This window comes from Notolabrus celidotus, chromosome 12, assembly GCF_009762535.1.
Source record: "Notolabrus celidotus isolate fNotCel1 chromosome 12, fNotCel1.pri, whole genome shotgun sequence".
Classification (NCBI taxonomy): domain Eukaryota; kingdom Metazoa; phylum Chordata; class Actinopteri; order Labriformes; family Labridae; genus Notolabrus; species Notolabrus celidotus.
In genome coordinates, this window is record NC_048283.1 from 4,398,935 (window position 1) to 4,425,138 (window position 26,204).

A 26,204-nucleotide genomic window follows, 5' to 3' on the forward strand; every position below is an offset into this window, starting at 1 on the left:
TTGCGACATTTTATGGGTTTCGCAAAAAAAGTCGAAAAAATGTGCTCACTAGCGCCCCCTAGAGGTAAAAATAACACCCTACGCATCGAGTTTTTTGAGCTACATGCTTGAAAAATTTTACGCATATTCATGGCATCAGGACGCACAAAAAAGCCTCTTGCACCCATATCCCAAACTCAACAGGAAGAGCGCCACCTAGCTTTGAACATGAACAACGGGGTCAAAATAAGGGTGCATACTTTCATTATTTTCTCCGAAGGCACTTCTCCGATTCATTCCAAACCAAGGGAAACCTATAGTAGACACCTTGACGAGAAAAAATTATTAGAACAAATTTTGATCAGACAAAAAATGTGGGCATGGAAGGCGTTTAGGCGGGGCATCAAACGCACATACAGCTTTGAATGTGAAGAATGACGCCCAAATAAGGGTGCATGCTTTTGAGAGCTCCTCCTAGAGTTTTTCTCTGATTCAGTCCAAACAAGGCACATTCTATAGCAGACATATTGACGATTAAATTATTGTTAAAGGAATTCTGTTCAGACTAAAATTGTGGGCGTGGCACACTGTCAAGTTTGGGGTTTTCTTAAAAACTTGGAACATTTGCACCACCTAAGCCAGTATATACTCTCAGATCTAGCTTTCGCATCATGTGGTGGCAAATATCAGGCGACGGTTTACATGTGGCGGCGGATCGCGTAGGTGGCGGCTGCGGGTGTGCGAGGGCCCGTTCATCGCCGTTTGCGGCTTTAATTTTATTTGTATTTATCACATGCACCTTCAGGAGCACCGCTTCTAATTTCATAGTACACCTGACAATGACAAATAAAGGCTATTCTATTCTATTCTATTCTATTCTATTCTATTCTATTCTATTCTATATCCCAACCATAGAATCAAGTTCTGCAGAATTCTAACTTTGAACTTTGAACCCAAAGAAGCATCCTGTTATTATCAACAAACCTTCAAATATCTGGGTTTATCTGTTTCACCGTGCTGAAATGCTCATCATCATCTTTACATCAACCTTTATGTAAGCCTTGAAAACAGTTAAGTGTTCCTACATTTACACTGATGTCGAGGTATAACTACAACAAACAAAGAGAGCATTACACAGAGAAAACAGTTGCACACTGAGAGGAAGTGGTTGGAGATAATGCACTTGAATTGTATTGAAGAAATGAAAGTCTGGATCTTCAGAGTCTGTGGTTAATGACTCCATATGTTTGGTGCACACAAACTGAAGAGAGATTCTAAAACTCACTCACTCAGAGGACACCCGCAGGACTCCAAGCATTAGACAGACGTTAGAGTGGGTTCGTTTGGATCCAGTGGTCCAGTTCAGGATAGATGATGTATAGGGTGCTGAACAGAGATACAAGTGTTTATCTGTGTACGAGAAGAAACCTGAACACTGAGTGTCAGAGGGATCTCTGGTTATACTGTTGTTTCAGAGATTTTAGAGGGGGTTCAAATATGACCCCAAAAAGTTTTTTCACGTCAATATAAACAGAGGTAATAATTTATGTTACACTATTTTACACAGTTTTATGTTTAGTTCATAAATTTCATGTTGAAAAAACGTCATCTAGAGGTTTTCCTCTCTTGAATAACACTGTGGTGTGTCAGCATAGAACATTAACTGTTGAAACATGGATGCAGTCTAAATTATGTCACCCAGTGGTTTTTTAAAAGGTGTTATAAGGCTCAAAGATGGTGGCTGCCATATCAGGAATGATGACATCAACTACTATCTTTTCGAAAACCTGTCAAAAGACAGAGTTAAAGCCTAAACCTTGTTGCCTGGCATACAGCTGCAACACGCCCACCTCTAAGTCAAAGCAGCCATTCTCCAATGATGCCAAATTATGCAAAACTGGAGCCTTAATATTTAAAGAATTAGCTTTATGAGGGATAGTTTACCCCTCAGCCAGTTGTCACAATTTAAGCACTAAGCTAAGGGCTGCTGGTTATCTCTGCGGTTTAAGCACTTTGCACCGTAAACAGAGGCTGCAGTCTTCCTGTCACCCTTCTCTCTCTATACACCCACATTCCCTGTATCTCTCTCAAGCTGTCCTGTCCAATAAAGGTAAAAATATCCCCAAAATGTTGCTTAAAAAATGTTGACACAGGCAAGGATTTGGCCTAATGGCCTAATTGCATGCCCGTTATATTCGATTCCAGCCTGCAGCCCCCTTCCTGCATGTCATCCCCCCACTCTCCCCCTGTTCCCAGCTCTATCCTCTGTCCTACCCTCTCTAATAAAGGTGCAAAAAGCCCAAATGTTGACATGGGTGTTAATGTGGTCTCCTTGGCTTTTGGAGTCAGCCTCAAGTGGACACTCGTGGAACTGCAGTTTTTGCAATTCTTGTTTTGGCTTCATTTTTTCAACACCAGACGTTGTGGCTTGTTTTGAACCCTTGAGACAAAATAATGGTTTCTTTTTTGACCCAGCCCCTTATAGCCTGTTGTTGGCACTCAGCTTGAACCCAATTGGTTCCCATGAATGGTCTTAAGTGTGTCATAAATATAAAGCTGGGTTTTGTTTTTTTAAGTTATATTTTTTGGGCATCTCTACAGCCGAAGAGAGAGAGAATGTGGGGGGGACATTCAGCAAATGGCCGAGGCCGGAATTGAATCCACAACCTCTGTGACGAGGGCCATAGTCTCTGTTTATGGGGCACGTGCCCAGACCACTAAGCCACCAGCGCCCATATATAAAGCTTTTTAAAAGGTTATGTACTTTCCAGAAACAGCAGTGACGTTTTTAGCAAACTTGGCTCAAACAGGAGGTGGCTATCATTTGATGGGGACTATTCCTAGCGGTGGAATAATACATATTCTGCACATTTGTGTATGTTTGCATCAGGGAGTGAATGTGAGATTTATCATTCTTGTGAAGGAACATGTCAACACTGGGCCCATATATGTTCTATGAATAGTTTCAAAGAACAGAATGAATGCTCATGCTCTGCTTCAGGTTTTGGCACACAGACGTCACAGTGCTCAGACTGAAGCATCCATTCATCGTTGGATCTGTTGACAGCACTCTATAAAGCACATCTCCAGTCTTATTCTTTCAGTCTGCAGTATAATCCATACCTTCGAGCCAAGTATCGATTTTTTTAGTTCTAATTAGAACAAATCTTTAGTTATGTATAATGATGGATGATTATAAGGGTCTACTCAGTCTTGGTGGAGGACTGTTTGCTGGATCCCTGCTGCAATTAGCAAGAGAGGATAAGGGCGGGCTTTGCCAGAGACTCGTGTACAAACAAATACGTTTTATTGATGTTTGTGGCAATCCCTGCTGGTTGCCAATAAAGTTTGATAAATGCGTCACATTACTGTAAATAGGCTTTCAGACACTATTTTGATCAATTTGTGTTTGTATCGCCTTTTTATCCGTCCCAACCCCTGGAGCACTCAGACAGCTTCCACCATGCACTAAGAGTTGCGTCTGACTCAAGTGCAGCACAAAACAAGGTGACAGGTTATTTTTATTGAATATGACACATTTTCCGCACTCACACATCATCTGCTGCGGGTTGCCAACAGCTTTTCAACACATTTTACATCAAGGACAACATTAGAGGAGTCTGTGAATCAACTGTGTCACCCTGTGAAGATGCATTTTATGCTTTTCCTCACTTCACAACAGGCTAAAGTAAACTCTCAAGTTTTCATTAGCATAACAGGGTTTGGATTGTTTGAATAATAGATGCTTGCATAATATGGATTTCTTTTTTTAGAGGCCCAGCAGAGGTCTTACATGGAGTCATTGATTGCAATTGTTTTTTACTCACGTTGCTAAAAGCTGTTTGTTAATTCTACACTTCCGATCAATTCACAGTCCTGCTATTACTTCTACATGATCTATAACAGACACCTTGATGCAGCCTCATAACTTTTATAATCCTTACTCTGATTGGATCAGAGCAACATAATGTTTCCCCTTATCCAAGCAGTATCTGTATTTCTTTTGAGATGAATCGATCTTGCTTACAGATTTCTCACAGTCCATCAGTTCATCCATCTGAAGCTCAAAGCCATGTTGTATCATATTATGTATCATATTATAATCGTACTTCTTCGTCTGTTTCCCAGGTCCATGGGGGAGGTGCATGGGCAGCGACTGTGGCCCAGGTGGCAGCCAAAGCCGGGCAGTCTGGTGTGCCCATGTGGACGGCTGGACGACGCTCCACACCAACTGTGACCAGGCCGAGCGTCCCTCCAACCAGAGGAACTGTTTCCGTGTGTGCGACTGGCACAAGGACCTTTATGACTGGAAACTGGGCGCTTGGAACGAGTGCGTGCCAGTTTCAGCAAGGACCTTTGGGGCCTTGCGGCCTTTCACATGCAGCGGAGGCGAAGAGGGCATTCAGACCCGGGAGGTGGGCTGTTTGCTCAACTCAGACGGGTCTCCAGCAGAGGATGCCATCTGCGAGTACTTTGAGCCCAAGCCTCGCCTGGAGCAGGCATGTTTGATCCCGTGCCCACAGGATTGTGTCGTATCTGAGTACTCCCCTTGGACATCCTGCTCTAAAACGTGTGGGACAGGCCTCAGGAACAGGGTCCGGAGCGTCCTGGTTCCTCCACTTTTTGGAGGCACGGTTTGTCCGAACCTAACTGAGTTCCAGTCTTGTAAACTGGGGCCTTGCTCAGGTCCGGAGGGCGTATATAGTCTCAGGGTTGGACAGTGGGACACGTGTGTTCTCCCTCAGACTCGGACAGAACGTCAAGTTAAACGCAGGAGAGGTAAAGGCCAGGGGCTCCGAGAGAGAGCGGGAGTCAAAGACCCGGAGACCAGGGAGCTCATTCAGAAGAAACGAACAAGGAACCGTCTAAACCGTCAGGAAAGTCCGTTTTGGGACATCCAGGTTGGTTACCAGACCAGGGACGTGACCTGCATACACAGGAACGGGAGCACTATGGGACGCAGGTACGTTTTTATTCTCTTTCCTTTCATTTCTTGCGTTGGTAACGGTGAAACATCTGTCAGAATTAAGGCTTCATTATGAAACATTCCAGCTTTTGTTTTTGTCAGTCATCTCCTGTATTACTGGCCTTCTGTCAGGGGTACAATAATGTGTGGATTTATTCTAAATGTCTGTCTTACTTGTATTTATTTATGCAGAAAGCAAACTGCTCCTCGTGTGTCCACGTAGGTTAGAGTTTCAGGCCTGCTGATCTTTTGGTCTCTGAGTTTTTAAAAGCTAAATATGCTGCCAGATTTGTCCTGCTGAAAGTTTTCCTCACCCTGTCAGGCTGTGACACACTGGGGAGGATGTTTATCGGCTGTGTCTTTGTCACTGTGGAGCTGTCAGAGCGATGAGGCACAACTTCCACAGTGAATTCGATGTCAGCTTCTGAAGATAGAAGTGGCAAAGCAGCTGAATTTATGAAACACGATCAGTCTCAGCCAGAAAGCATTTTTCTGGCCCTTTTGTGGAAAAATATTGTTACTCATTTCCTCGGAAACCACGGAACAAAAACCCAGAGAGGGGCCGTATTTTTAAAAGTGTACAAATGAAGTGTCACTCAAAATGTCAGCAGTGAAGTTGTTTTGCTTGCTAAGCTTATATTGCTGCAGTAAATCTTCTAAATGAAAGAGTAACAGGAAAGGTTTGTTGTGTTCTTTCAAGCTCAGATTGAAAGACCATAGATCAGTGCTGAGAACAAACATACTGGAAAGCACTGTTAGATATTTTAAGGTTGCCTGTCTGCTGTACTAACCAAGCTGACCCAGAGATGTTGTCTATCTGGAAAAACACAGCAGAGGTTGTCAATGTGGTCATGTTTGGGGGACACTTTTAGGACCTAGCTTCCTCTTTTCATGGAGTCTTGAATTCATGGATATGATCACCTTGATGACTAAGATTCCTGTTGACCAGTCTGTCTCTTACACAACCATGGATACATTGGTGCTAGACATCCCTGTAGATATTAGCTAGAATATTCTCTTGTATACTTAAAGGCTTGCTAAAAATATATCTGAAATATAACCCTTGTACCTTACAGTATCTGCATGCAAGCCCTATAAACCACTTATTAAAAGTTAGTACAGTAACTCTGAGAATCTATAGAGTATCTCTAAAGTCAATGTTGTAGAACTGAAGTTTCTTACACCCCTACAGGACTCTGAAGTTAGCATTTAATTCACAGGTCATGATCCAAACCGCTAGACCTAGACTCATCAGATCTGAATAAAGTTTTCTAAGAGAAGCTACAGCCTTCCTGAAGCACAGTTTCAAACATTGGTTCCGTTTGTGAGAATGTCAAATGGGAAGATTTGACTGCTTTTTTCATCTGTAGACCAGATTGAACCAGGTCCTGATCAAAAACCACTGTACTTAAAGTGGTCAGATCTGGAAGTAATTATCCCAGAGAGTCTACAGACTTTTAACAACACAGTGTCAGATTTTTGAAACATTTTTTCTGTTTGTGAAAATGCAATTTGTGAAAAAGGGAGATTTTTATGCAAAGTATTTGCAGGAGCTCCAGATCAGGACATGGTCTCTAGGGGTCTAGATAGGAAAAAAAAGAAGATAGATGTCCCTTTCTTGCATTTTCACAAATAGGATGAAGTTTTCATAAAACTAAGACAGTGTTTTAAAAAGTCTGGAGACTCTCTTAGACAATCTAGTTGAGATCTGTTGGTGGCTGAGGCACAGTGGTACATTTCAATCCCAGCTCCTGCAGCCGCATGGCGATATAGTCACACATAGTTAGAGGTGTGTGACTATTATAATGGGATTAGATAACACTGAAGGTCCCCTTCTATAACAGCCTCTGCCATCAGTGTATTGATGTGGTGTGAATGTGACAAGTAGTGTAAAGGCGCTTTAAGTGATCTGAAAGACTAGAAAACCTCCATCCAAGTCCAAGTCCATTAACCATCTGACAAGTCTAGGTCTACTGGTTCTGGATCAGGACCTTGGTTCCTTAATCAGAAGCTGCAAATCATATGATAACTTCCTTAGAAGTCCTCCAGCTGATACGGATGTGCTGGACTCCAGTGGCAACAGCTACTACTACTACTACTGCTTCTTGGCTCATCACTATCATTACTCTCTTTCTCTTCATCTCCTCTATCCTTCTTTCCAGCCCCAACTCGGTCTCAGTAGATGGCTGTCTAACAGGAGTCTGGTTTTGCTCGAGGTTTCTGCCTGTTGAGCTCTGTTGTGATTTGGAGCTATACAAATAAAGATTGATTGATTGATTGATTGATTGATTGATTGATTGATTGATTGAACTTCAGCGTCATCACCCAAGTTAACAAACATGCAGGTGACATTAGTTTGAAGACAGGCTCTCTAAAGTTGTGGTAGTTCCGGTCAGGTTATTCTTTAGTGATGTTAGAGTCAGTTTCATGAGGTACAGCTGATAAGATAGAGGAAGTGAAATAGCCTCAGAACAAGCAGCCGAAGCAGAATGAGAGATAAAACACTATATTCATTTAAACCATGTCTTGTAAAAATGCCTGAATGTGAATCCATCACAGGATAATTACCTGAATAGGTCATCAGGTCAAGCCTCAGTGGTGCGGTATTATTCAAAAAACATGCAGCTCCAACACTTGGAGTGCTTTCATTAATACTGTTTGCGAACTCAAGTGGGAGCTCACCTCTGGCCGTGACATTATTACTGCTGTAAGCAATAAAGTCACAGTCGGACTGAGAATCAGATCAATGACCCTTAAGACTTACAAGAAATGAATCAGCCACAGAACAGAACTTTGAACAGGAAGCACCCTGAAGCTATTTATCCAAACCTGTTCAACCATTCACTGATATGAAATTAACCTCTCTGTAAAATCAGCCAAACAAAATACATCTTCAGCGTCTCGTTAATTAGCATCATCAATTAGTGTAATAAATGACGCCATTTAAACTTTAGTGACTATGAAAGCAACATATTGCTTATTTACCCTGCGACTAAAAAAGCTTGGCAGAAATGCAATTAAAACAACTAGAGGTACTGCAGATTGATTTCAAAGCTACCAGGATTTGACACGCTATCTACCCAGAGTTTTGAAAACATTTAAAAGTATCCATCTCTCCAAGACATATCTGTGTTTTCTTTTTCCAAGTATGAAAGCATGAGTAAGCATAAAAAGATTGCTTCTGTTTCCTGCTTCCTCTGTGATTGCAGAGAGAGGAAGAAAGCGGCTGCAGCAGCTTTATCAAATACATTCATGCTGGAAGACGACTCCTGACGTTATCTGATTCATGTGGGTGGGAGCAGAGCGATATGCACGGTGTATGGCGTGGAATAAACAAGAAGCAAACGACGAGCCAAGCTCATTGTCCAACCATGCAAGTCACCCAGCATGTTTCTGTTAATCGTATGAACGGACACTTTTATAACTAATCTACTTAAGATTAAAGGAGTGTTCCTCTTCTTCTAGTGTTTGGGGACATCATCACATAGCTCTAAAAGCATTACCACTATCATCTTGGCTGATTAAGGATTTAACCTGATTGGCCTGTACCTCCAGAAAATCCTAATATGGATCTAATCACATTTGTGATGTCTGTTGTCAAGTTTGACTGTTAAAGAAATTACAAACTCGGAGCTTAATTGGGACAGTGTGCGTTTATGTGACGTAACTAAAAGTCCTGCAGAGGCCATGGTTTGACTACATCTCTCAGACTTTGCAGCGTGCCATCCCCTCTCTCTCTTTCCAACATTTTCTGTCTCCCTTCAGACAGAGGGACTGACGGGGATATCAATCATTCAATCAATCAATCTTTGTATAGCGCCAAATCACAACAAACATTATCTCAAGACCCCTTTACAAACAGAGCAGGCCTAGAATGTACTCCATGTTAAATTATTAACAAACATCAAGACAGGATCAGATCCAGTCCCATCTCACAGACAGGACTCAGTCTGATCTCATCTTAATCCACTATGAACAGAGCACTTTGCAGCATTTAGCAAGTTACAGTGGCAAGGACAAACTTCCTTTAACAGGCAGAAACCTCCAGCAGGACCAGACTCATGTTAGACACACATCTGCTGAGACCGTGTTGGGGTTGGAAAGAGGGATAGAGGAGAATAAGAGAGAGAGAGCGATGATAGTGATGAGACAGATAATAGTAGCAGTTGTAGCAGCTCGAGTCTGACAAGTCCACAGCAGCAGAGGACTCAGAGGAACCTACAAGACAAGGGAGCTCAGGGACTCCAGAATGGTATATGGTTAGTAACTTTAATGGGACAGGGAGGAAACTTTTCTTAAAGGTCCCATGTAATGATATTTTTACCTGATTGAAATTTACAAAATGTGCTGGTCTGTCTTTTAAGCAAGGTTTTGAATTCAGTTGTACAATGCATCACAATTTCAGTCTCTTTGAAGGAACCTCTCTGTTTATAACCTCATTCCAATCAATCATCAATCTTTATTTGTATAGCGCCAAATCACAACAAACATTATCTCAAGACGCTTTTACAAACATAGGAGGTCTAGACCACTCTATGTCAAATTATGAACAGAGACCCAACTTCAAGACAGGGTAAGACTCAGTCTGACCCCACCTTAATCCATCATGAGCATTGCACATCGCAGTATTTAGCTAGTTACAGTGGCGAGGAAAAACTTCCTTTTAACAGGCAGAACCAGACTCGTGAGACAGCCATCATGCCTCGACCGAGTTGGGTCAGGAAAGACAGATAGAGGGGAGTAAGAGATAGATGTGATACATTATCCATATAGTGATCTGAGTGTGCAGGGGTGCTCTGATAATGAGGCACTGCACTGATTGGCTGCCTGAATGTGGTCCAAGGGGAGAGGATGCAGACAAATGCAGAGGCGGAAAAACACCAAAATTAACTTGGCGAGCGCTCCAGAAGAACCTGGGCTAGTACAAAGCCAAATATGTCTCTAAATATGATCACAAAGAGACAAAACTTAACACTTGGTAAAGATCCTTTTATGATTGTCAAAGTCAAAGCACGGTCAAACCCTGGCTGGACTATACTCAACTACAAAGGTCACCAGTGATTCCTCCATAGATCTGTGTCCGTGCTTCTGTTGTGTCACTGTTCCCCGACCCACACTGATTGAAAAAGTTGTCCCTACTCCCTTGAAAGTTGGATTTGAAGTTGTCATAAGGTCTCTGATCTCCAGAAAAGAATCATGCGAGTAGAGCAAGCCCTCATTCATATCACATATATGTCACATGCTGCTACACTCATAGATGTGATCAATTATGCACTAAATCTGTTCATTAATGCTTTGTTGGCGCTGAGCTCTCGGCAGTGACTGAGATCAGATATTTCAAAGGAACCGTGAAAACAACTCACATGCCCTTAGGAGCATAAATATTAATCCTTGACTTGTTTATTTCTCTTTCTGAAATATTTATAGTTGTTTTTGCCACTTTTGGAAAAGTGGAACAAACTTCCCATTGAAGCATTAACCCAGTCATATCCCAGCCAGACGCTCTAAGCCCATCCTGCTCCCTTCATTTCCAATTTTGTTTGATGAACATCTGTCATTGAGCTTTTACTTCCTCTTAAGTCCTCAATGCTTCCCAAAGAGGCCGGATAACTCGGTCCTCTGCTGCTGTCTCACTAATCAAGCTGAAAACGTGAGCTCTGAGAATTTTAGCTGTGTCACCAACAAGCAGTGCCACATTACATCACCGCATGATGCAGAGTCTGCCAAATGGCACAGTGGTTTTGTTTCTCATCTCTGTGGTTTAACTTTGCCTCTTAGACTCTTTCTAGAATCAGAGTGGCAGTCCACTTTCACGTGTTCACTTAAAAAGAATTAACACAGAAATACAGACGTATGCAGATTAAAGCCATTTTGATTTTGGTCACATGTGGGTCCAGAGCATAGACTGTTTAAAGAATGGACGTGGTATCTGTGACGTCACCCATCTGTTTCTGAAGCAATCGTCGGCAGGAGCCATATTGGAAATGCTGAACTCAACATAACTTCTGTTGAGCTAGTGTGAGGTAAAGAGGCGGGGTTTGAGCCTCCTAGCCAACAGCTACAGTGTTCCCACCTGTCAGTCAAGTCAGCCAAGCCCTTAAATGGGCGAAACTTGTAATCTTCATATCTGCTGAACTGTCGCATTAGAAAAAAATTCACCCCCCTGTACAGTGTGTGCCGATAGAGAAACTAGATCTTCAGACCGACGCCGTTTTTTGAACCAGGCTGTAAACATGTTTATTAATGCTGCAAAGATCATCTTTTTGAATGGGTGTGTATGTGGTTTCTGGTGTTTGTGCAGCCAGCCTCTAGTGGACACTCAATGAACTGCAGTTTATAACACTTCTGCATGGGCTTCATATTTTTAGACTGGAGGTTGCCGCTTGGTCCAGATCATAGACTGTATAAAATATGGACGTAGTATCTGTGACGTCACCCATCTGTTCCTGAGAGCTGTTTTGAAGCAAATCGACGGCAGCAGCCATATTGGTAATGCGGAACTCAACTAGGCAGAGTGTGACGTAGTGTGAGTCTCTTAGCCAATGGCTGTGTGTTCCCGACCGGGAGTCACGTCAGTCATGTCCTTATTTGGGCAAAACTCATAATCTTAATATCTTCTTAACCGTCACGTTAGAAAAAAATTCACCCCCCGTACAGTGTGTGCCATTAGAGAGATTAGCGTTGTAGGGCCAAGCCGTTTTTTGAACCAGGCTGTAAACATGTTTATTAATGCTGCAAAGATCGTCTTTTTCCCATTCATATCTATGTGGTTTCCGGTGTTTCTGCAGCCAGCCTCAAGCGGATTTTCGATGTATTGCAGTTTATATCACTTCCGCGTTGGCTTCATCGTTTGAGAACGGAGTTTGCCACTTGGTCCAGATACATTATGTGGTCTTGTTAGTCTCTATGTTTTTACTATGCTACATTTTTTGGTCCCATTCTTGGTCTCCCATGCCTCAAAAAGCTCAAAAAGGAATACCTTCAAGTTTGGACACACCTTCTCATTCAATGGTTTTTATTTATTTTAATTATTTCCAACATTGTAGATTAATACTGAAGACATCAAAACTATGAAATAATCTGGTTTTGCCATAATCTGGATTACAACAGTAGTCAAATAGGGCTCTCCATTGTGTACTAACCCTACCTCTGAACAACACAACTGATGGTCTCAAACACATTAAGAAGGCAAGTCATTCTACAAATGAACTCTTGACAAGGCTCATGTTCATTAGAAACCATTCCAGGAGACCACTTCATGAAGCAGACTGAGAGAATACCAAGAGTGTGCAAAGCTGTCATGAAGGAAAAAGGGGGCTACTTTACAGAATCTAAAATATAAAACATATTCTGCTTTGTTTAACACTTTGTTGTTAATTAAATAATTCCATATATGTTCTTTCATAGTTTTGATGTCTTTGGTATTAATCTACAGTGTTTCAAATATTTAGAATAAATACAAACCCTTGAATGAGAAGGTGTTTCCAAACTTTTCTGGTAGTGTATGTACATACTGAAAGAAGTGTTCATAATTTGGTTGGTAAATGTCTGCAAAGAAACCGATAGAGCAAGACAAAATGGCATGATCCCAATTGGCATGAAAAATAGAAACAATGAAATATGATAATGAAGTGATGAAACATGACATTACGAATGATAAGAGTGATCAAACTACTAAACACTATTTGCATCTTTTCCATTCTAGAAAAATACTGTGGATTATTTTGTTGCACAGAAAATTGCAACGATGTGAAAACACAGATGGTTTTTAATCATTATGATTAGAATAAGATGAAATATCACAGTAATATTTCATTATGTAGAAGAAATGGTTGAATATAATTAAAGCCGGTTTGCTGGGTTGTTTGGATATATATTAGAATATAAAGAAAGACAGATTTAAGAAATGACACAAACTCAAATGCTTATGCAAACGATTAGCTTTCACTATAACATCATGACAATCTGTTCAAATTCTCCTCTGGGCGTTAACTCCACTCCCTTATTGTGTCCCTCATGTGAATCAACATGCTGTGACCCCTCTGTTAGATGCATGCTTTCTTCTGCCAGTGTTGTTTTTGTTCTTTAATATTTTAAAGACAGATACATATCCCCTCTCTGAGCCACAGTCACTCTGTCATTCGACGGATGTAAACTGAAACTCAACTGGTGGGCGGCGTCAAACAACCCGAGGCGTTATTCTTAGTTTTGAAATGTATTGTCATTAAAAAAAAGTCTCCAAGGCTTGAAAGTTTGAAATAAGCTTCTTTAATCACTTGACCCACATAGAATTGTGTTTTTAGACCATTCCAGCTGCAAACTGTTGTGACGGATGCAGCTCAAGTAATGAGCTTACAACTGTTGAAGTGCAGAGACTTCCTGCCTGCTCTTATTTTGTCTGAAAGCTGCTGGAGTCCATTGTTGCAAGTTGCCGTGTAAAACCTACAGGCTTAGAAATGAATATTTCCAGACATCATGTTACTTATTTAAATACAGAATGATTGTGTCCTCATTCTGTCTGAATGACTGAGATGAAGAAATAATGACTTCTTTTTTGCGACTTTGAAATCTCTACCCAAAAAAGCTTGGGCAGGCACACAACAAACGGCAGAAAATTCAAAGGATCCAGTAGCGTAGAAATGGGTCATTGGCTGCATTAGGGGCTTTTTAACACACACAAAGTTCCATCTGAGACAGTGAAATCAAGCCATTACCCCCAGTGCGTCACAGTCACTGTTTAAATTCCTCTTTGTTTTCCTCCCGTGGAAGGCGAGTCGGCACACCACACATGTTTGGCACAAACCCCAAACTACGATTTTCCACAGTGTCACTTCAGTAGCACTTCAAAGACTGCAGAGGTGTTTTAATCTGAGAAACACAGGAGGTAAGAGAAAGGGAGAAAAAAACACACCGCTCACACTGAGCTCATACATTTTCTCACTTATACCAGATCTCCAAGTTGCTGGAGGTGAAGTGTGGTGGCAACGTCTAAATGAGAGGTTTCTAAATGAAGCAGAGCTGTAATTAGCACTAATAGCTCGTCAGCTGCAATGCCTCAAGGGGAAAGACTTCCAGACTGAGGAGCAGAAAGCAGTCGGCTTTAGTTTGAACAAATTTCTAATGATTCGGTGGGGACCAAACAAGGACTGGTTAGTCATTACATCTAAATGCCATTAAATGATCAAAAGATGCGTGTTAATGATTGATCCGGGTTGTTTTGGTTGTCTCAACACTTGACACTTAAGGACACACAAACCGTGCAGCACCACTCTTGTTTCCCTCCAAATGTGAAAGAGATTATGCAGCGTGCATGCTAATGAGAGAAGTTAATGACACGATGTAGCAGCAGCAGCAGCAGTCAAGGACAGAGAGTCTCAAGTAAAACTCCGTGCTCCAATTTTGGCGTCAAATCTCTGCTCCTCTGATATGTTCAAAAACCATAAATGGCGTCTTCAAGGCATCCTAGCATGTTGACATTAAAATTGCAGTGAAAGGTAACTGAAGATTTAACATCAGGGTACTGAGGCGTCGGTATGCTGCATACTGCGTGACTCTGTTTACCATAAATATACACTAAGACCAGCTGTTGCCAGAGGAAACTGAAGAGGCATTTCTTACAGAGCTTGTTTTCTTAGTGACGGTCTGTGGTTCTTAACCTTCAATCTGTTGCATGCATCAAGTTTCTTCTGCATGGTTTGGTTCAAGTTAGCAAAGTCTAACCTTCTTGTTTGTCTCTAATGGCAAAATGTGTGAGTTGTTTAGGTGCACTGGTTGAGAGGAAACTCAAATGTGGAGCTAAGTCACTGCAGACCCCTGAGTGATTAGAGAGGAACTCTGCAGAGAGAAGCACAGCACACATATTTTACTGAACAGGTACCTGAAGTGTCCCTGTTATAGAAAGCAGGTTTAAGTTCCTGCTTGTGTTTTTGCTGAAGGCACAAACACAGGTGCTATATAGTCGTTTCATGTGGCCAGGTTTTACAGATTAGTGGAGCGAGACGGTTCGCTCTGCGGTGGAAAACAAAGTCGAAAAAGAAGCAGCAGCTTCAGACGAGCAGGAAAGAAGAGCCAAAACCAAGCTGTGTGGAAAAGCTGCTTTAGTGATTGGTGATCTAATTGTCAACAATTTTATCAACCAATTAATCACTTAATATATCAGGTCACTGATCGTTCACTCAACGAGATAAACTTCCGGCTCCTTTAAATAACAACAGTGTGTCAGATTATCAAGGTTTAGATAGATTACGACTGGGACATGATTACAGTATGTGAGCTTCCCACCCTGAGAGTGACATCAGGTGGGAATATGGTCAATTAGAATTTAAAAGATGTATAAATGGGATTTGAAAGATTGTCATACGTTTTTTCCAATTTTAATTTCAGCACAAAATCAGAAAATGAGTCATGATCCGGTTTCTTGGAGACGGATATTAAAAAAAAGAAGTGTTTTTTTCTGTTTTTTAATTTTTGGTTTCACATTGACAAATTAACGATGAATTATACAGAATTACAAAGTTTTTTAAACAATTCAATCTTTCATTTTCAACATTTGATATGTTGTCTTCGCACTAATTAAAATTTAACTTATTGTTAAAATGATTTGAAAACCATCAAAATCTGTTTTTATCAACATTTTAAACAGCTTCTATGTTTTTTATAATTTGGATGTACTTGCTGCTTTTCTTTGTTTAAAGCTGCTGTGAGGAACTTTTGTTTTGTATCGATTCTGGCGCCCCCTGTGAACAAAGTGATACCTCTTATCTCTTGTCCTATACATGCAAAAGTAGTGTTTTCAACAAAAGCCTCATCCTGTTGTCTTTTAACAGTCAACTTCATCAGGCAATGTGATTATTTTCCATGAAAACAGTCAAATAAAGGCTGTTTCTGAAGTGAGATGTCCATCATCTGGTCTGAAACCTACCCCCTCAGGGCGGTTTCAGGCATTACAAATGACAACAGAGAAGGTGTCAGTGTTGCTGCTGATGGTCTTGTTTGCTATTGAAGGTCATAAAGAGGCATCAGTATCATTTTCAGTCTGTTTCTCAGCCAGTTCAAAACTCCTCACAGGGCCTTTAAGTATTCTCCTTTTCTTCCCTCAAGTATGAGATGTATTGAAGTTGGTAGGAGAAAGATAATGTTAAATGAGCAGGTTGTTAGAGCAGAATAGAATCCCAAAAGAATGCATTAAACTTAGCAATTTTAATCACAGTACAGCTAAAACATTAGCCTCCTTTTTCTGTTATAAATCACATTTAATTACACATTTTCCTTAATTGTGAAGTCTAAACATGAGCTTTTTCTGTTGGCATTTTGAACTCATGCATAGAATGAAAGCATCCCCTGATTAAAGCCCCAGTGAGGAGTTTTTAACCGGCTATGAAACAGACCAACATTAACAGTGGTGCCTTTTAATGACCTACAAAAGCAAACAACATCATCAGCAACGAGATTGACAGTTTTCATATTGTAATTTTGAACGTCTTTAGCCACAACGTGTAATGTTAGCTGGTGTAGGTGGAGAGAGCTAGCCGCTCCAGATAGCCACTTAGCTCACAGACTCGACAGAAAAAAATGGAGGTTTCCGACGGCAGTTTATTAACCAGAAATAGACAGTCGACCTTACGAAGCCAGGTCTCCACGGCACTATAGTTGTTCAGCACACATGTCAAACAGAACGATAGGCACAGCTTACACCAGCTCGTCACTAAATTAGTAGACTGAGAGCGCGTCTCTGTCTGACTCATCTACAAAACTCCACGGGCTCAGGGGGAGCAACTTCTCTGTATGTAACAGACTGACACAGAAAGGTGGCGCCACCTTGTGTCGCTACAAGGTATAACAACAATTATATTCTGACTGTTACAAACGCGGGGGTAGGTGTCATACCAGATGATTGACAGCACGCTGACGAATCAAATACTAACAGTGAGTGATATATTTCACTTTTAAAAGAAAACAGGAGGAGTTGTTTATGCACAGGAGAAAATCAGCTAAGAGAGAAGATATATCACTTTGTCCAGAGGGGGCGCCAAAGTCAACACAGACAGAAAGTTCTTCACATGAGCTTTAAAGTCTTCTACACCAAGACTTTGAAGTTTGTTAACACTCAACCTGTCCTTTAACTCTGCTAAAACCACACCGTGTTCCCTTTGTGTGTTTGCTTTGTGACCGTTTAATTCGATTTGATCTCTTTCATTCAGCTCCTTGTGTATTTTTATACGTTCATGTTTGGGCTGTCATGCCTTTATTCAGGCAGATAGGAAAGTGAATAGAGTAGGAAACATAGAGGAGAGAATGGAGAGTGACATGGAGAAAGGGACTGCTGGTCAGAATCAAACATGGGTCATGCAATTCAACCATTAGGCCAAACTGGCATCCTGGCTTTGTGTCTCCTTAATATCCCTCACTCTCCTTCTTTCTTTGCTGGTGACTGCTCAGCCACAGCGTCAACAGGCAGAGGTGACACTTTTCTGGACTCCTTTTCATCGATTCATTTGACATGAAGTGTGGGATCAGGTTGTCTTTGGCGACACTTTGCAGTGAAGAAATAAAAGACTGTTGTTTTGGGGTTTTGACCAGTCAGAATGAACCGGGTACTTCTCTAACTCTAACTTTAAGAAATGTTTGGAAACATGTTTGTTTTTCCCCCAGAGTTAGAGGCAAAGTTCACTCCTTACATCTGTAACACTCCAGCCAGCCAGCAACCAATTAGCTTAGCTTGGCATAAACTCTGAAAAGTTATTTCTTGTTTGTTTCATCATGTTATGGTAATGCGTAGGGTGTCTTGGGCCTGAGGAGTAACTTTCTGGACTCTTTCACCAACAGTGAGGGACATCCTCCCCTCTTAGTACAAGGTTGTACTGATTGAGTTTCAGACAGTTTGCTCTCCTTCTCTGTGTACTTTTATAAATAATCAAGTTATCTCTGTGTATTTAATCCTCCTCTTCTTCTTTAGTTTTACTCATATCTGAATTTCCTCCTCTTTCTTCCAGCCTGTGCACACAAAGGGACGTTCCTATCATCATCCAGTCCTGCGTGCTCTCCAAAGACTGCCAGGTAACCGACTGGACCGAGTGGGGCCCCTGCTCCAAAACCTGCGTGGACCCCGAGTCTCCCAAAGGCAACCGCACCAGATTCCGACAGGTGCTGCAGTTCCCCGTGGGCGAGGGTGGGGATTGCCCGCTGATGGAGGAGACGGAGACGTGTGAACCTCAGGGCGAAGCAGTGCCGCCCTGCTTCACGTGAGTTCCTCCAGATGACGGGGGAGGGATGTGGGGAGCACAGCAGGGGGTGAACATTTGAACTGGAGGGAGAGTGTATATGATTTTCATAGCCAAACACCCAACATGTCCCTCAGGGATGCAATTGCATGTACGCTCGGTGTGATACCCTCCTTGGTTACAGCCGTGTGTGTAAACGAACCCTGCTGAAACTCGCTGCAGGGACTTTTCTCTGTGCTCCTCTGAAAGTCAGGCGAACATACAGCACAGGCAAAGTGTTTGGTATTCAACTTGGTGAGGCTGCACACGCTTCCTGTTGACTTCCCTTCACTCTTATCACTAAGCTAATTTGTTCTCCTGGGTGGCCCTAGGTGCATGTGTGTATATCTGTGTGTACGTGTGTGAGGAGAAGGGAGCATACGGAGACAGATCCGTAGTGCTTGGGCTGGTGCCAGACACAAAGTAGACACAAATGGAAGGAGACTGTGAGGATATCTGAGTCTTACAAACTCACACACACACACATAAAGACTCAAAACACCGGTGCACAGATGGCTCTTATTCCCAAAGTTTTATCCTATATCACCTCCAAACAGCTTTCTGCCAAAACATTCTGCACACTCTCACCCAGGAGGGTTCAGAGTCTCACTCTGACTGACCCACCTGGTTCTGTCTTTGGCTGTCGAGTCACCAAAGAAAAATCTGAGTAGGTAGTTTGAGTCCAGTCCCAGTCATCATGACTATTTATTACAAGGTGAACTGTTGTTTCACTTCAAACTACTGACTGTATGAACCTGCACTGACTCTGTGGGAGCTTTTGATTGTGTAGAAAACACATGTAATTAATTAAAATGAGATTCTGACTTATCCCATTGGTGTGTCATGAGGTTAAAATGATCAATGAACTTACTGTTCTGTGCATTGTGCATGAATGATAATAATAATAATTGTATGTGTAGAGCACTTTTCAAAAAACAAGTTACTAAGTGCTTCACATGGGCAGAAAAACAAAACAGGCAGTTCATAAAATCACACGAGGCAAGAAAAAGAAATAAAAGATATTTTAAAAGACATAAAATTCCCCCCAAAAACTCTAAAGGTATAACATTATTTTAAAAAATATTTCTTAAAGGCCCTGTGAGGAGTTTTGAAATGGCTGAGAAACAGACTGAAAATGATACTAATGTGTCTTTATAACCTTTAATAGCAAACAAGACCATCAGCAGCAACACTGGCACCTTCTCTGTTGTAATTTTGAATGCCTGACACCACCCTGGGGGGTAGGTGTCAGACCAGATGATGGACATCTTGCTTCAGAAACAGCCTTTATTTGACTGTTTTCATGGAAAATAATCACATTACCTGATAAAGTTGACTGTTAAAAGACAACAGGATGAGGCTTTTGTTGAAAACACTACTTTTGCATGTAAAGGACAAGAGATAAGAGGTATCACTTTGTCCACAAGGGGGGCGCCAGAATCGATACAAAACAAGAGTTCCTCACAGCAGCTTTAAGATGGTTACAATAAAATAAAATAAAATAAAACAAAATAAAATAAAACAAAATAAAATAAAATAAAATAAAATAAAATTCCGATAAAATCAGTAAAGGCTGTACAATAAAATTATGAGTGATTTAAAAGAGCTCACTGACTCAGCAGACCTGATCTCCTCAGGCAGATTATTTCAAAGTGTTGGACCCCTCACCGCGAACGAACGCCCTGTCCACTTTTATTTTCATTTTTGTATTTGGAATGCACAATAAACCTCTGCCCGAGGATCTCAATACACACATTGGCTTGTAGGGTACTAAAAGGTCTGCGATATAGCTCGGAGTAAGTCCATGTAGAGCTTTAAAAGGAATCAGTAAAATCTTAAAATCAATTCTGAATGCATGCCAAGCCTCTCTTAATTGTGAGACATGGTCATTGACTCTGCTGCAGCTGGATCCCTGCAGATGTCTAATAAACTCAAAAACACCTGCAACCCAGGTGATATCAGTCAGACTTTCAGCTACAAACATCTTGGATCCAGTTAGTTAAGTCACTTCAGAGGCTAAAGTTAGCTAGCTATCGTTCACTACCGCAACAGTCAAAGAAACTTTAGCATCTCACTTACTTTCCTCAGTAAGTGCGGTTGTCCTCTTCTTCTCTTCAATGGTTCTTCAACAAATCGAACACGTTGCACTGCTTCTGCTGCAAAACACTTAATTCCTGGCGTCCCTTTTAAGCATTCTGGAAGGACAACATATGAATGCACATGCAAGTGAACACCATCGACTGCATAAATAATGGACGTAGAATCTGTGACATCACCCATCTGTTTCTGAAGCGCTGTTTTGAAGCCAATCATCGGCGGCAGCCATATTGAACACAACCTAACTGCTGTTGAGTGAGTGTGACATAAAGAGGCGGGCTTTGAGCCTCCTCGCCAACAGCTGCAGTGTTCCCACCTGTCAATCAAGTCAGCTGTGCCTCTCATAATGGAAGACTCGTTTTTTGAACCAGTCTGTAAACATGTTTATTTCTGCTGTAAAGATTGGTTCTTTGAATTAGTGTGTGTGTGGTTTCTGGTGCTTCTGGAGCCAGCCTCAAGTGGACACTCGTGAAACTGCAGTTTTTAACACTTCAGCAATGGCTTCAATTCTTGCGGTCGGAGGTTGGCGCTTGGTGAACACACGTCATCCATCGCTCAAAACTGAAAAAGTTATTAGAGCATATCTTAAAGCTAGGGTTGGTAGTCTCGGAAAACCGGCATGAATTTGAATGTAGCTTTTCCTCATGACTCCGTCTAACCCCTCCCCTCCTCCCTCGGAGCTCCTCCAAAACGACGCCCCCCCGCTCACATGCACGAGCGCCGCTGATTCTCGACCATATGATCGTGACTGATTCAAAACCGGTCCTCACCAAAACATTATCATAGTGAAAGTTAAAAACACAAACAAACATGGCTGTTGTTAGTACTCACAACTATCATGCTAGCATTATCCAGTTGTACTGGTGACACGATATCAGGAGAAAAGTTATAACACATATATAATACTGTAACAGCTCTACTGTTTGTTAAACGTGTTCAGTGTAGATGTTCTTAATTCCTACAGTGTTGACGGTCAGTGAAGGCATCAGGAGAGGTGTAGAGTGTGCGAGTGGGAGAGAGGAGAGACAAGATGAGAAGTTCTTCATTCATTCAAACATTGATTGTTGTTTTGTTGGTTGGCGTGATCACGGCCGACAGTGACCGGTTATTAAAACTCAACGTGTTCACCAATCGGCTCGTCATCACTACAGCGTCCGGTCGGACGCTACAATAAATATATATTTTCTGTAGGACATACTGAACTTCATTAATTATTCTGCTTGTTGGTGAGAGATTTTTAGACTCTGATCCGGACTACAGTCCTGAGCAAAGCACCTCATCAGGTCAGAGGGGACAGGCCCGAGGACGAGCGAGAGGGGCAGTCAGTAGAGTCAGGGGAAGTAGAGGCAGGAGACGGGGACTCGGAGGAGTGCACGCCGGGGAAATGTACGCGCAGAACGGCTGGGCGGGATTTAATTGGTTTAAAATTTGGGGAGCCAAAAAACGGTTGGTGTTTTCTCAGGTTTACTCCGGCTGTAGATAGCAGTTTTTTTTCACTCTTTTTTAGGAACACATCATGTAATGATTGCCATCAGGACATAAAGATCATTTTAACCAGTATGACAAAAAGTGTATCTAAATCTGATTACCAACCCCAGCTTTAACAAAAATAACAAAACCAAAAAAGGCCTTCATCATAAAATAATTTAGAGTCCTTCACTCCATCCTCTGAATCCCAACATTGTCACGGCTCAGGGTGCAAGTCATCAGTGTTTGAGTCGATGTCAAGTCCTGAAAATCACAACACAAGCCAAACTGAGACTCCTGGACTCAAGAACAAAAACACTGAGCTCTAGTTTTTAAATTTTAAATACTCACCACAGTATGCAAACATTAATAACACCAGTTTGCTTGAGTAAACGCTGACACACCTGAATATATAGACTTATATAATGTAACACTGCATCAGTTCTCAGAAAGAGTAAGTGAGGACGTAAAGCCTTTTAAACTTTTTTTTAGAACACTCAGCTACAAAGTGCTTGACACATAAAAGCAAAAAAATCATGAAGGAGAGATAGAAACATGAATAAGTCAAACATCAAACAAACAGAAACAGCAGAAGAATCATGCCAAACCAAAACAAACTGAGGCTTGTCTCTCCAAATTAGATTTTAGATTGTTGCAATTTCGTCTACATGGAAACAGTTCATGTAAACTGATGGAGGCAAAATGATCCCTTCCCTCAGACTGCAGAAAAGAGATGTTATGATGTTATGTAGACTTTGGTAAACATAAATGCTGATCCTGGTGTTCAGATTTCTACAGAGAGGTAACCTTTGTTCAGACAGATTGATCTTTATACTCAGGCAGTTTGAAATAAAGTCAGTCTTAATCTTTGTAGGAGTCGGATGTTGTATAACCAGATTCTCTGCAGAAAGTAAAGAGCTGTAGTCACTGGTATCTCTTTTGGTCAGCATCTAAATGCTTTAAGCTGCTGGAAAAACTGAAACTATTTTCTTTGAATGACTGAAAATACTTGCAGCTATACATCTCCAGGAAATGAGAAGTCCTGATAATCATAGTTAAGATGCTTAACCGTCCATAGCTACGCACCACTTCTTCATGTGTTTAAGTCAAATCTGCAGGATTTGTCAACGTGCTCTGCGTCAACTCATCATATCACCCACGCAGAATCCTGCAGCTCACGTTCCTACATGTCCTCTTTCTCTGTAGTTACACGTGGAGAACCACCGAGTGGAGCGACTGCCGGGTGGACGCGTTGCTAAGCCAACAGGACCGTCGACGGAGCAACCTGACCGGACTGTGTGGAGGAGGCCTGCAGACTAGAGAGGTTTACTGCGTGGAGGCCAACGCTGACCTCCTCAAGTTCCTCAAAGAACTCAGAGAGAGAGATCGAAACGGTGAGAACAAATAAAGATAACAAACCTTGTCATCAATACCCTGGAGATGTTCCTGTTACCTGTTATCACCCACATTTAGATTCCAAACATAACACTTTCAGACTTATAGATGATATCAGCTTCACTTCAAGTACATTTTAAAATGTTAAAACCAGACCTGATGTGTCTCCTCCAGTATAAACTCCACAAATAGATGAAGTCAGACCCTTAGATGCTCGCCTTATTAAAAGTGGAGCTGGTGATGCAGCAAGCACTAATATTGCACTTATTTTCATGCACAGGGAATATTGGCCATTAAAATGCATAAATTGAAATGTCATTATAATATTAATTCATCGAGGCCGGGCCATTTTTAATGCATTCCTATTACCTCACATAGATGATCTCAGTGACTTCCACACGGTGAGGCCTGATGATTTTCAATCAGGGAGGAAAGTGAGGTCTGGTGTCGGCAGGTTCCCTGAGTTCAATTCAGAATCAGGAGAGAAAATCAGAGTGGCTCATCCCTAAATAGAACATCTTATAGAAGTCCACTTTTAGCTCTTGGAGGTTTTTTTCATTTGAGGCATCATTACAAACGCTCCTCTTGATGAAAAGTGTAATTTCACTTCACGTTAACTGCACTAAACTGACAGCTTGAGAGGTGCTGGAGCCTGTTGTTATTTTCCTGAAGACTCCAGTGCAGCGGCTGTACCAACATTAGCTGTTAGCTAGCAACCCACAGCTGTGCATGTGCAGAGTGCACACCAACTTTAAACTCTTCTTTGTAACAAAAAGCTATTTTTACAGTCTTTCCTCCTTCTCTTTAAATGTATTTGTCAGAGGCTTAATTTCTTCTTCACGTTCAACTTGTACATAACAAATTGAGGTGAGGAAGAGCACATCTACACCTCAATTTGCTTCCTCCGGAGCAAATTAGCATCTGTTCTCGCCCACTCGCTACTTTCCATCGACTTAATAAGCAATCACACCGCATATAAAATATGCCTTGAACACACAGTTAGAGGTGGCATTAATCTGCACCATATGGACCCCTAGCACAGTGCTAAGGCCCCCTGAAAACTTGGCTCCAGATCTGAAGTATTTCTCCACAGCGCTTATGGAAAGAAGGTTTTCAGGCCTTATTGAATATATTTTAACATGCATGTATTATTTATGATAAGGAGGCAGTATCACGAGCAGCTGCGTGTTGCTGCAGGGTACAGATTTAACATGAGGTTTTAAAGTGTGTCTGAAGGAAAGTCCATCTTTGAAACAAAAATCTTTATGTATGGAAGGTTACAGGTCAGATTCATATACCAGAGGAAGTTTTGAAACACTTCCCTGCTTCAAGTTTCTGCTCTTCAGATGAATATATAACTAATGAAAATGTCTTGTCTTTGCTCTGACAGTTCTTGCAGGTGTTTTTCATTCGGTGTGCTGCTCTCTCCCTTACACCCACTCTCCTCTGTGATTGGTAGATTATTAGTTTGTCAAAGAAATCCCCCTTTCTGTCAATTTCATGTTTTAATTGTATAAATCTCAGTAGGCCGTCAACCGTCTTCAATCAGCGCGGTAAACAAAGTCAACACCACAGCTGCATACATCAAACAGCAGCACACGGCGTCGCCTGAAACAAATCAGCTGAAGCCTCCAGTGTGCCTCCGATAAATTTGATCAAGCACGGCTACATGACAACTTACATCCTCCATCCCCCCACACACAGCATTAGAAGTGCACTCCCCAGGTGGAGATGTAGCACATAATTGCATATCAAATGCAACAGAAATAAACCTACATGTTGACTTAATTCATGTCCCGAGTTCCAGTGACATACAATATTAAATTTGCATTAAAAGACACTGTCGTAGGATTTATCATCTTTTATTTTCATGCATCCCTCTGTGGCCACGCTGTCAGATAGAAGCTGCCTGCAAAAACTCAAGATCTTACCAAGTGAAACTGTCTCATTTTGAGTCAAAATGTCTTCTCCTACTTGATTTAAGATAAATTGACTTAACAAGTAACATTTCAGCAAGATATAAGGACTTGTTTTAATACATCTTAAATATCTTGTTAAGTCAAACAATCTTGAAATGATCTTGTTTTGAGTTGTAATTTAGAAGAAACAAGGTTTATTTAACATTTCAGACATTTTTCAAGCTGAGATCTTATTTGTAGAAGATGGATAATCTGGATTTAAGACAAACACTTTACTTAATTTAAGTAAATGCATTTTATCTGAGAATCTATCAGAAAACAGCTCAATTGATAAAAGAAAGAAAGAAAGAAAGAAAGGAAGAGAGAAAGAAAGAGAAAGAAAGAAAGAAAGACAGAAAGAAAGAGAGAGAGAAAGAGAGAAAGAAAGAAAGAGAGAAAGAGAAAAAGAAAGAAAGAAAGAAAGAAAGAAAGAAAGAAAGAAAGAGAGAAAGAGAAAAAGAAACAAAGAAAGAAAGAAAGATAGAAAGAAACAAAGAAAGAAAGAAAGAGAGAAAGAAACAAAGAAAGAAAGAAAGAGAGGAGGAGAGAAAGAAAGAAAGAACAAAAGAAAGAAAGAGAGAATGAAAGAGAAAGAAAGAAAGAGAGGAAGAGAGGAAGAAAGAAAGAGAATGAAAGGAAGAGCGAAAGAAAGAAAGAAAGAAAGAAAGAAAGATAGAAAGAAAGAAAGAAAGAAGAAAGAAAGAAAGAAAGAAAGAAAGAGAGAAAGGAAGAGCGAAAGAAAGAAAGAAAGAAAGAAAGAAAGATAGAAAGAAAGAAAGAAAGAAAGATAGAAAGAAAGAAAGAGCGATAGAAAGAAAGAATGAAAGAAAGAAAGAAAGAAAGATAGAAAGAAAGAAAGAAAGAAAGAAAGATAGAAAGAAAGAAAGAGAGAGAGAAAGATAGAAAGAGAGAAAGAAAGAAAGAAAGAAAGAAAGATAGAAAGAAAGAAAGAGAGAGAGAAAGATAGAATGAAAGAAAGAAAGGAAGAAAGAAAGAAAGAAAGAGAGAAAGGAAGAGCGAAAGAAAGAAAGAAAGAAAGAAAGAAAGAAAGAAAGAAAGAAGAAGAAAGAAAGAAAGAAAGAA

The 26,204-nt window shown here is 41.1% G+C and overlaps 1 protein-coding gene across 1 annotated transcript in view; it reads left to right on the forward strand.

Moving 5' to 3' along the window:
* The window catches only part of LOC117822796 (thrombospondin type-1 domain-containing protein 7A), a 276,882-nt gene that overhangs the window by 86,337 nt on the left and 164,341 nt on the right, over positions 1 to 26,204 (forward strand). Inside the window, exons 2-4 of the mRNA XM_034697710.1 lie at positions 4,108 to 4,942; positions 17,938 to 18,186; positions 22,975 to 23,162. Coding sequence (XP_034553601.1) covers positions 4,108 to 4,942; positions 17,938 to 18,186; positions 22,975 to 23,162 — 1,272 coding nt within the window. The remainder of the gene's footprint in view (positions 1 to 4,107; positions 4,943 to 17,937; positions 18,187 to 22,974; positions 23,163 to 26,204) is intronic.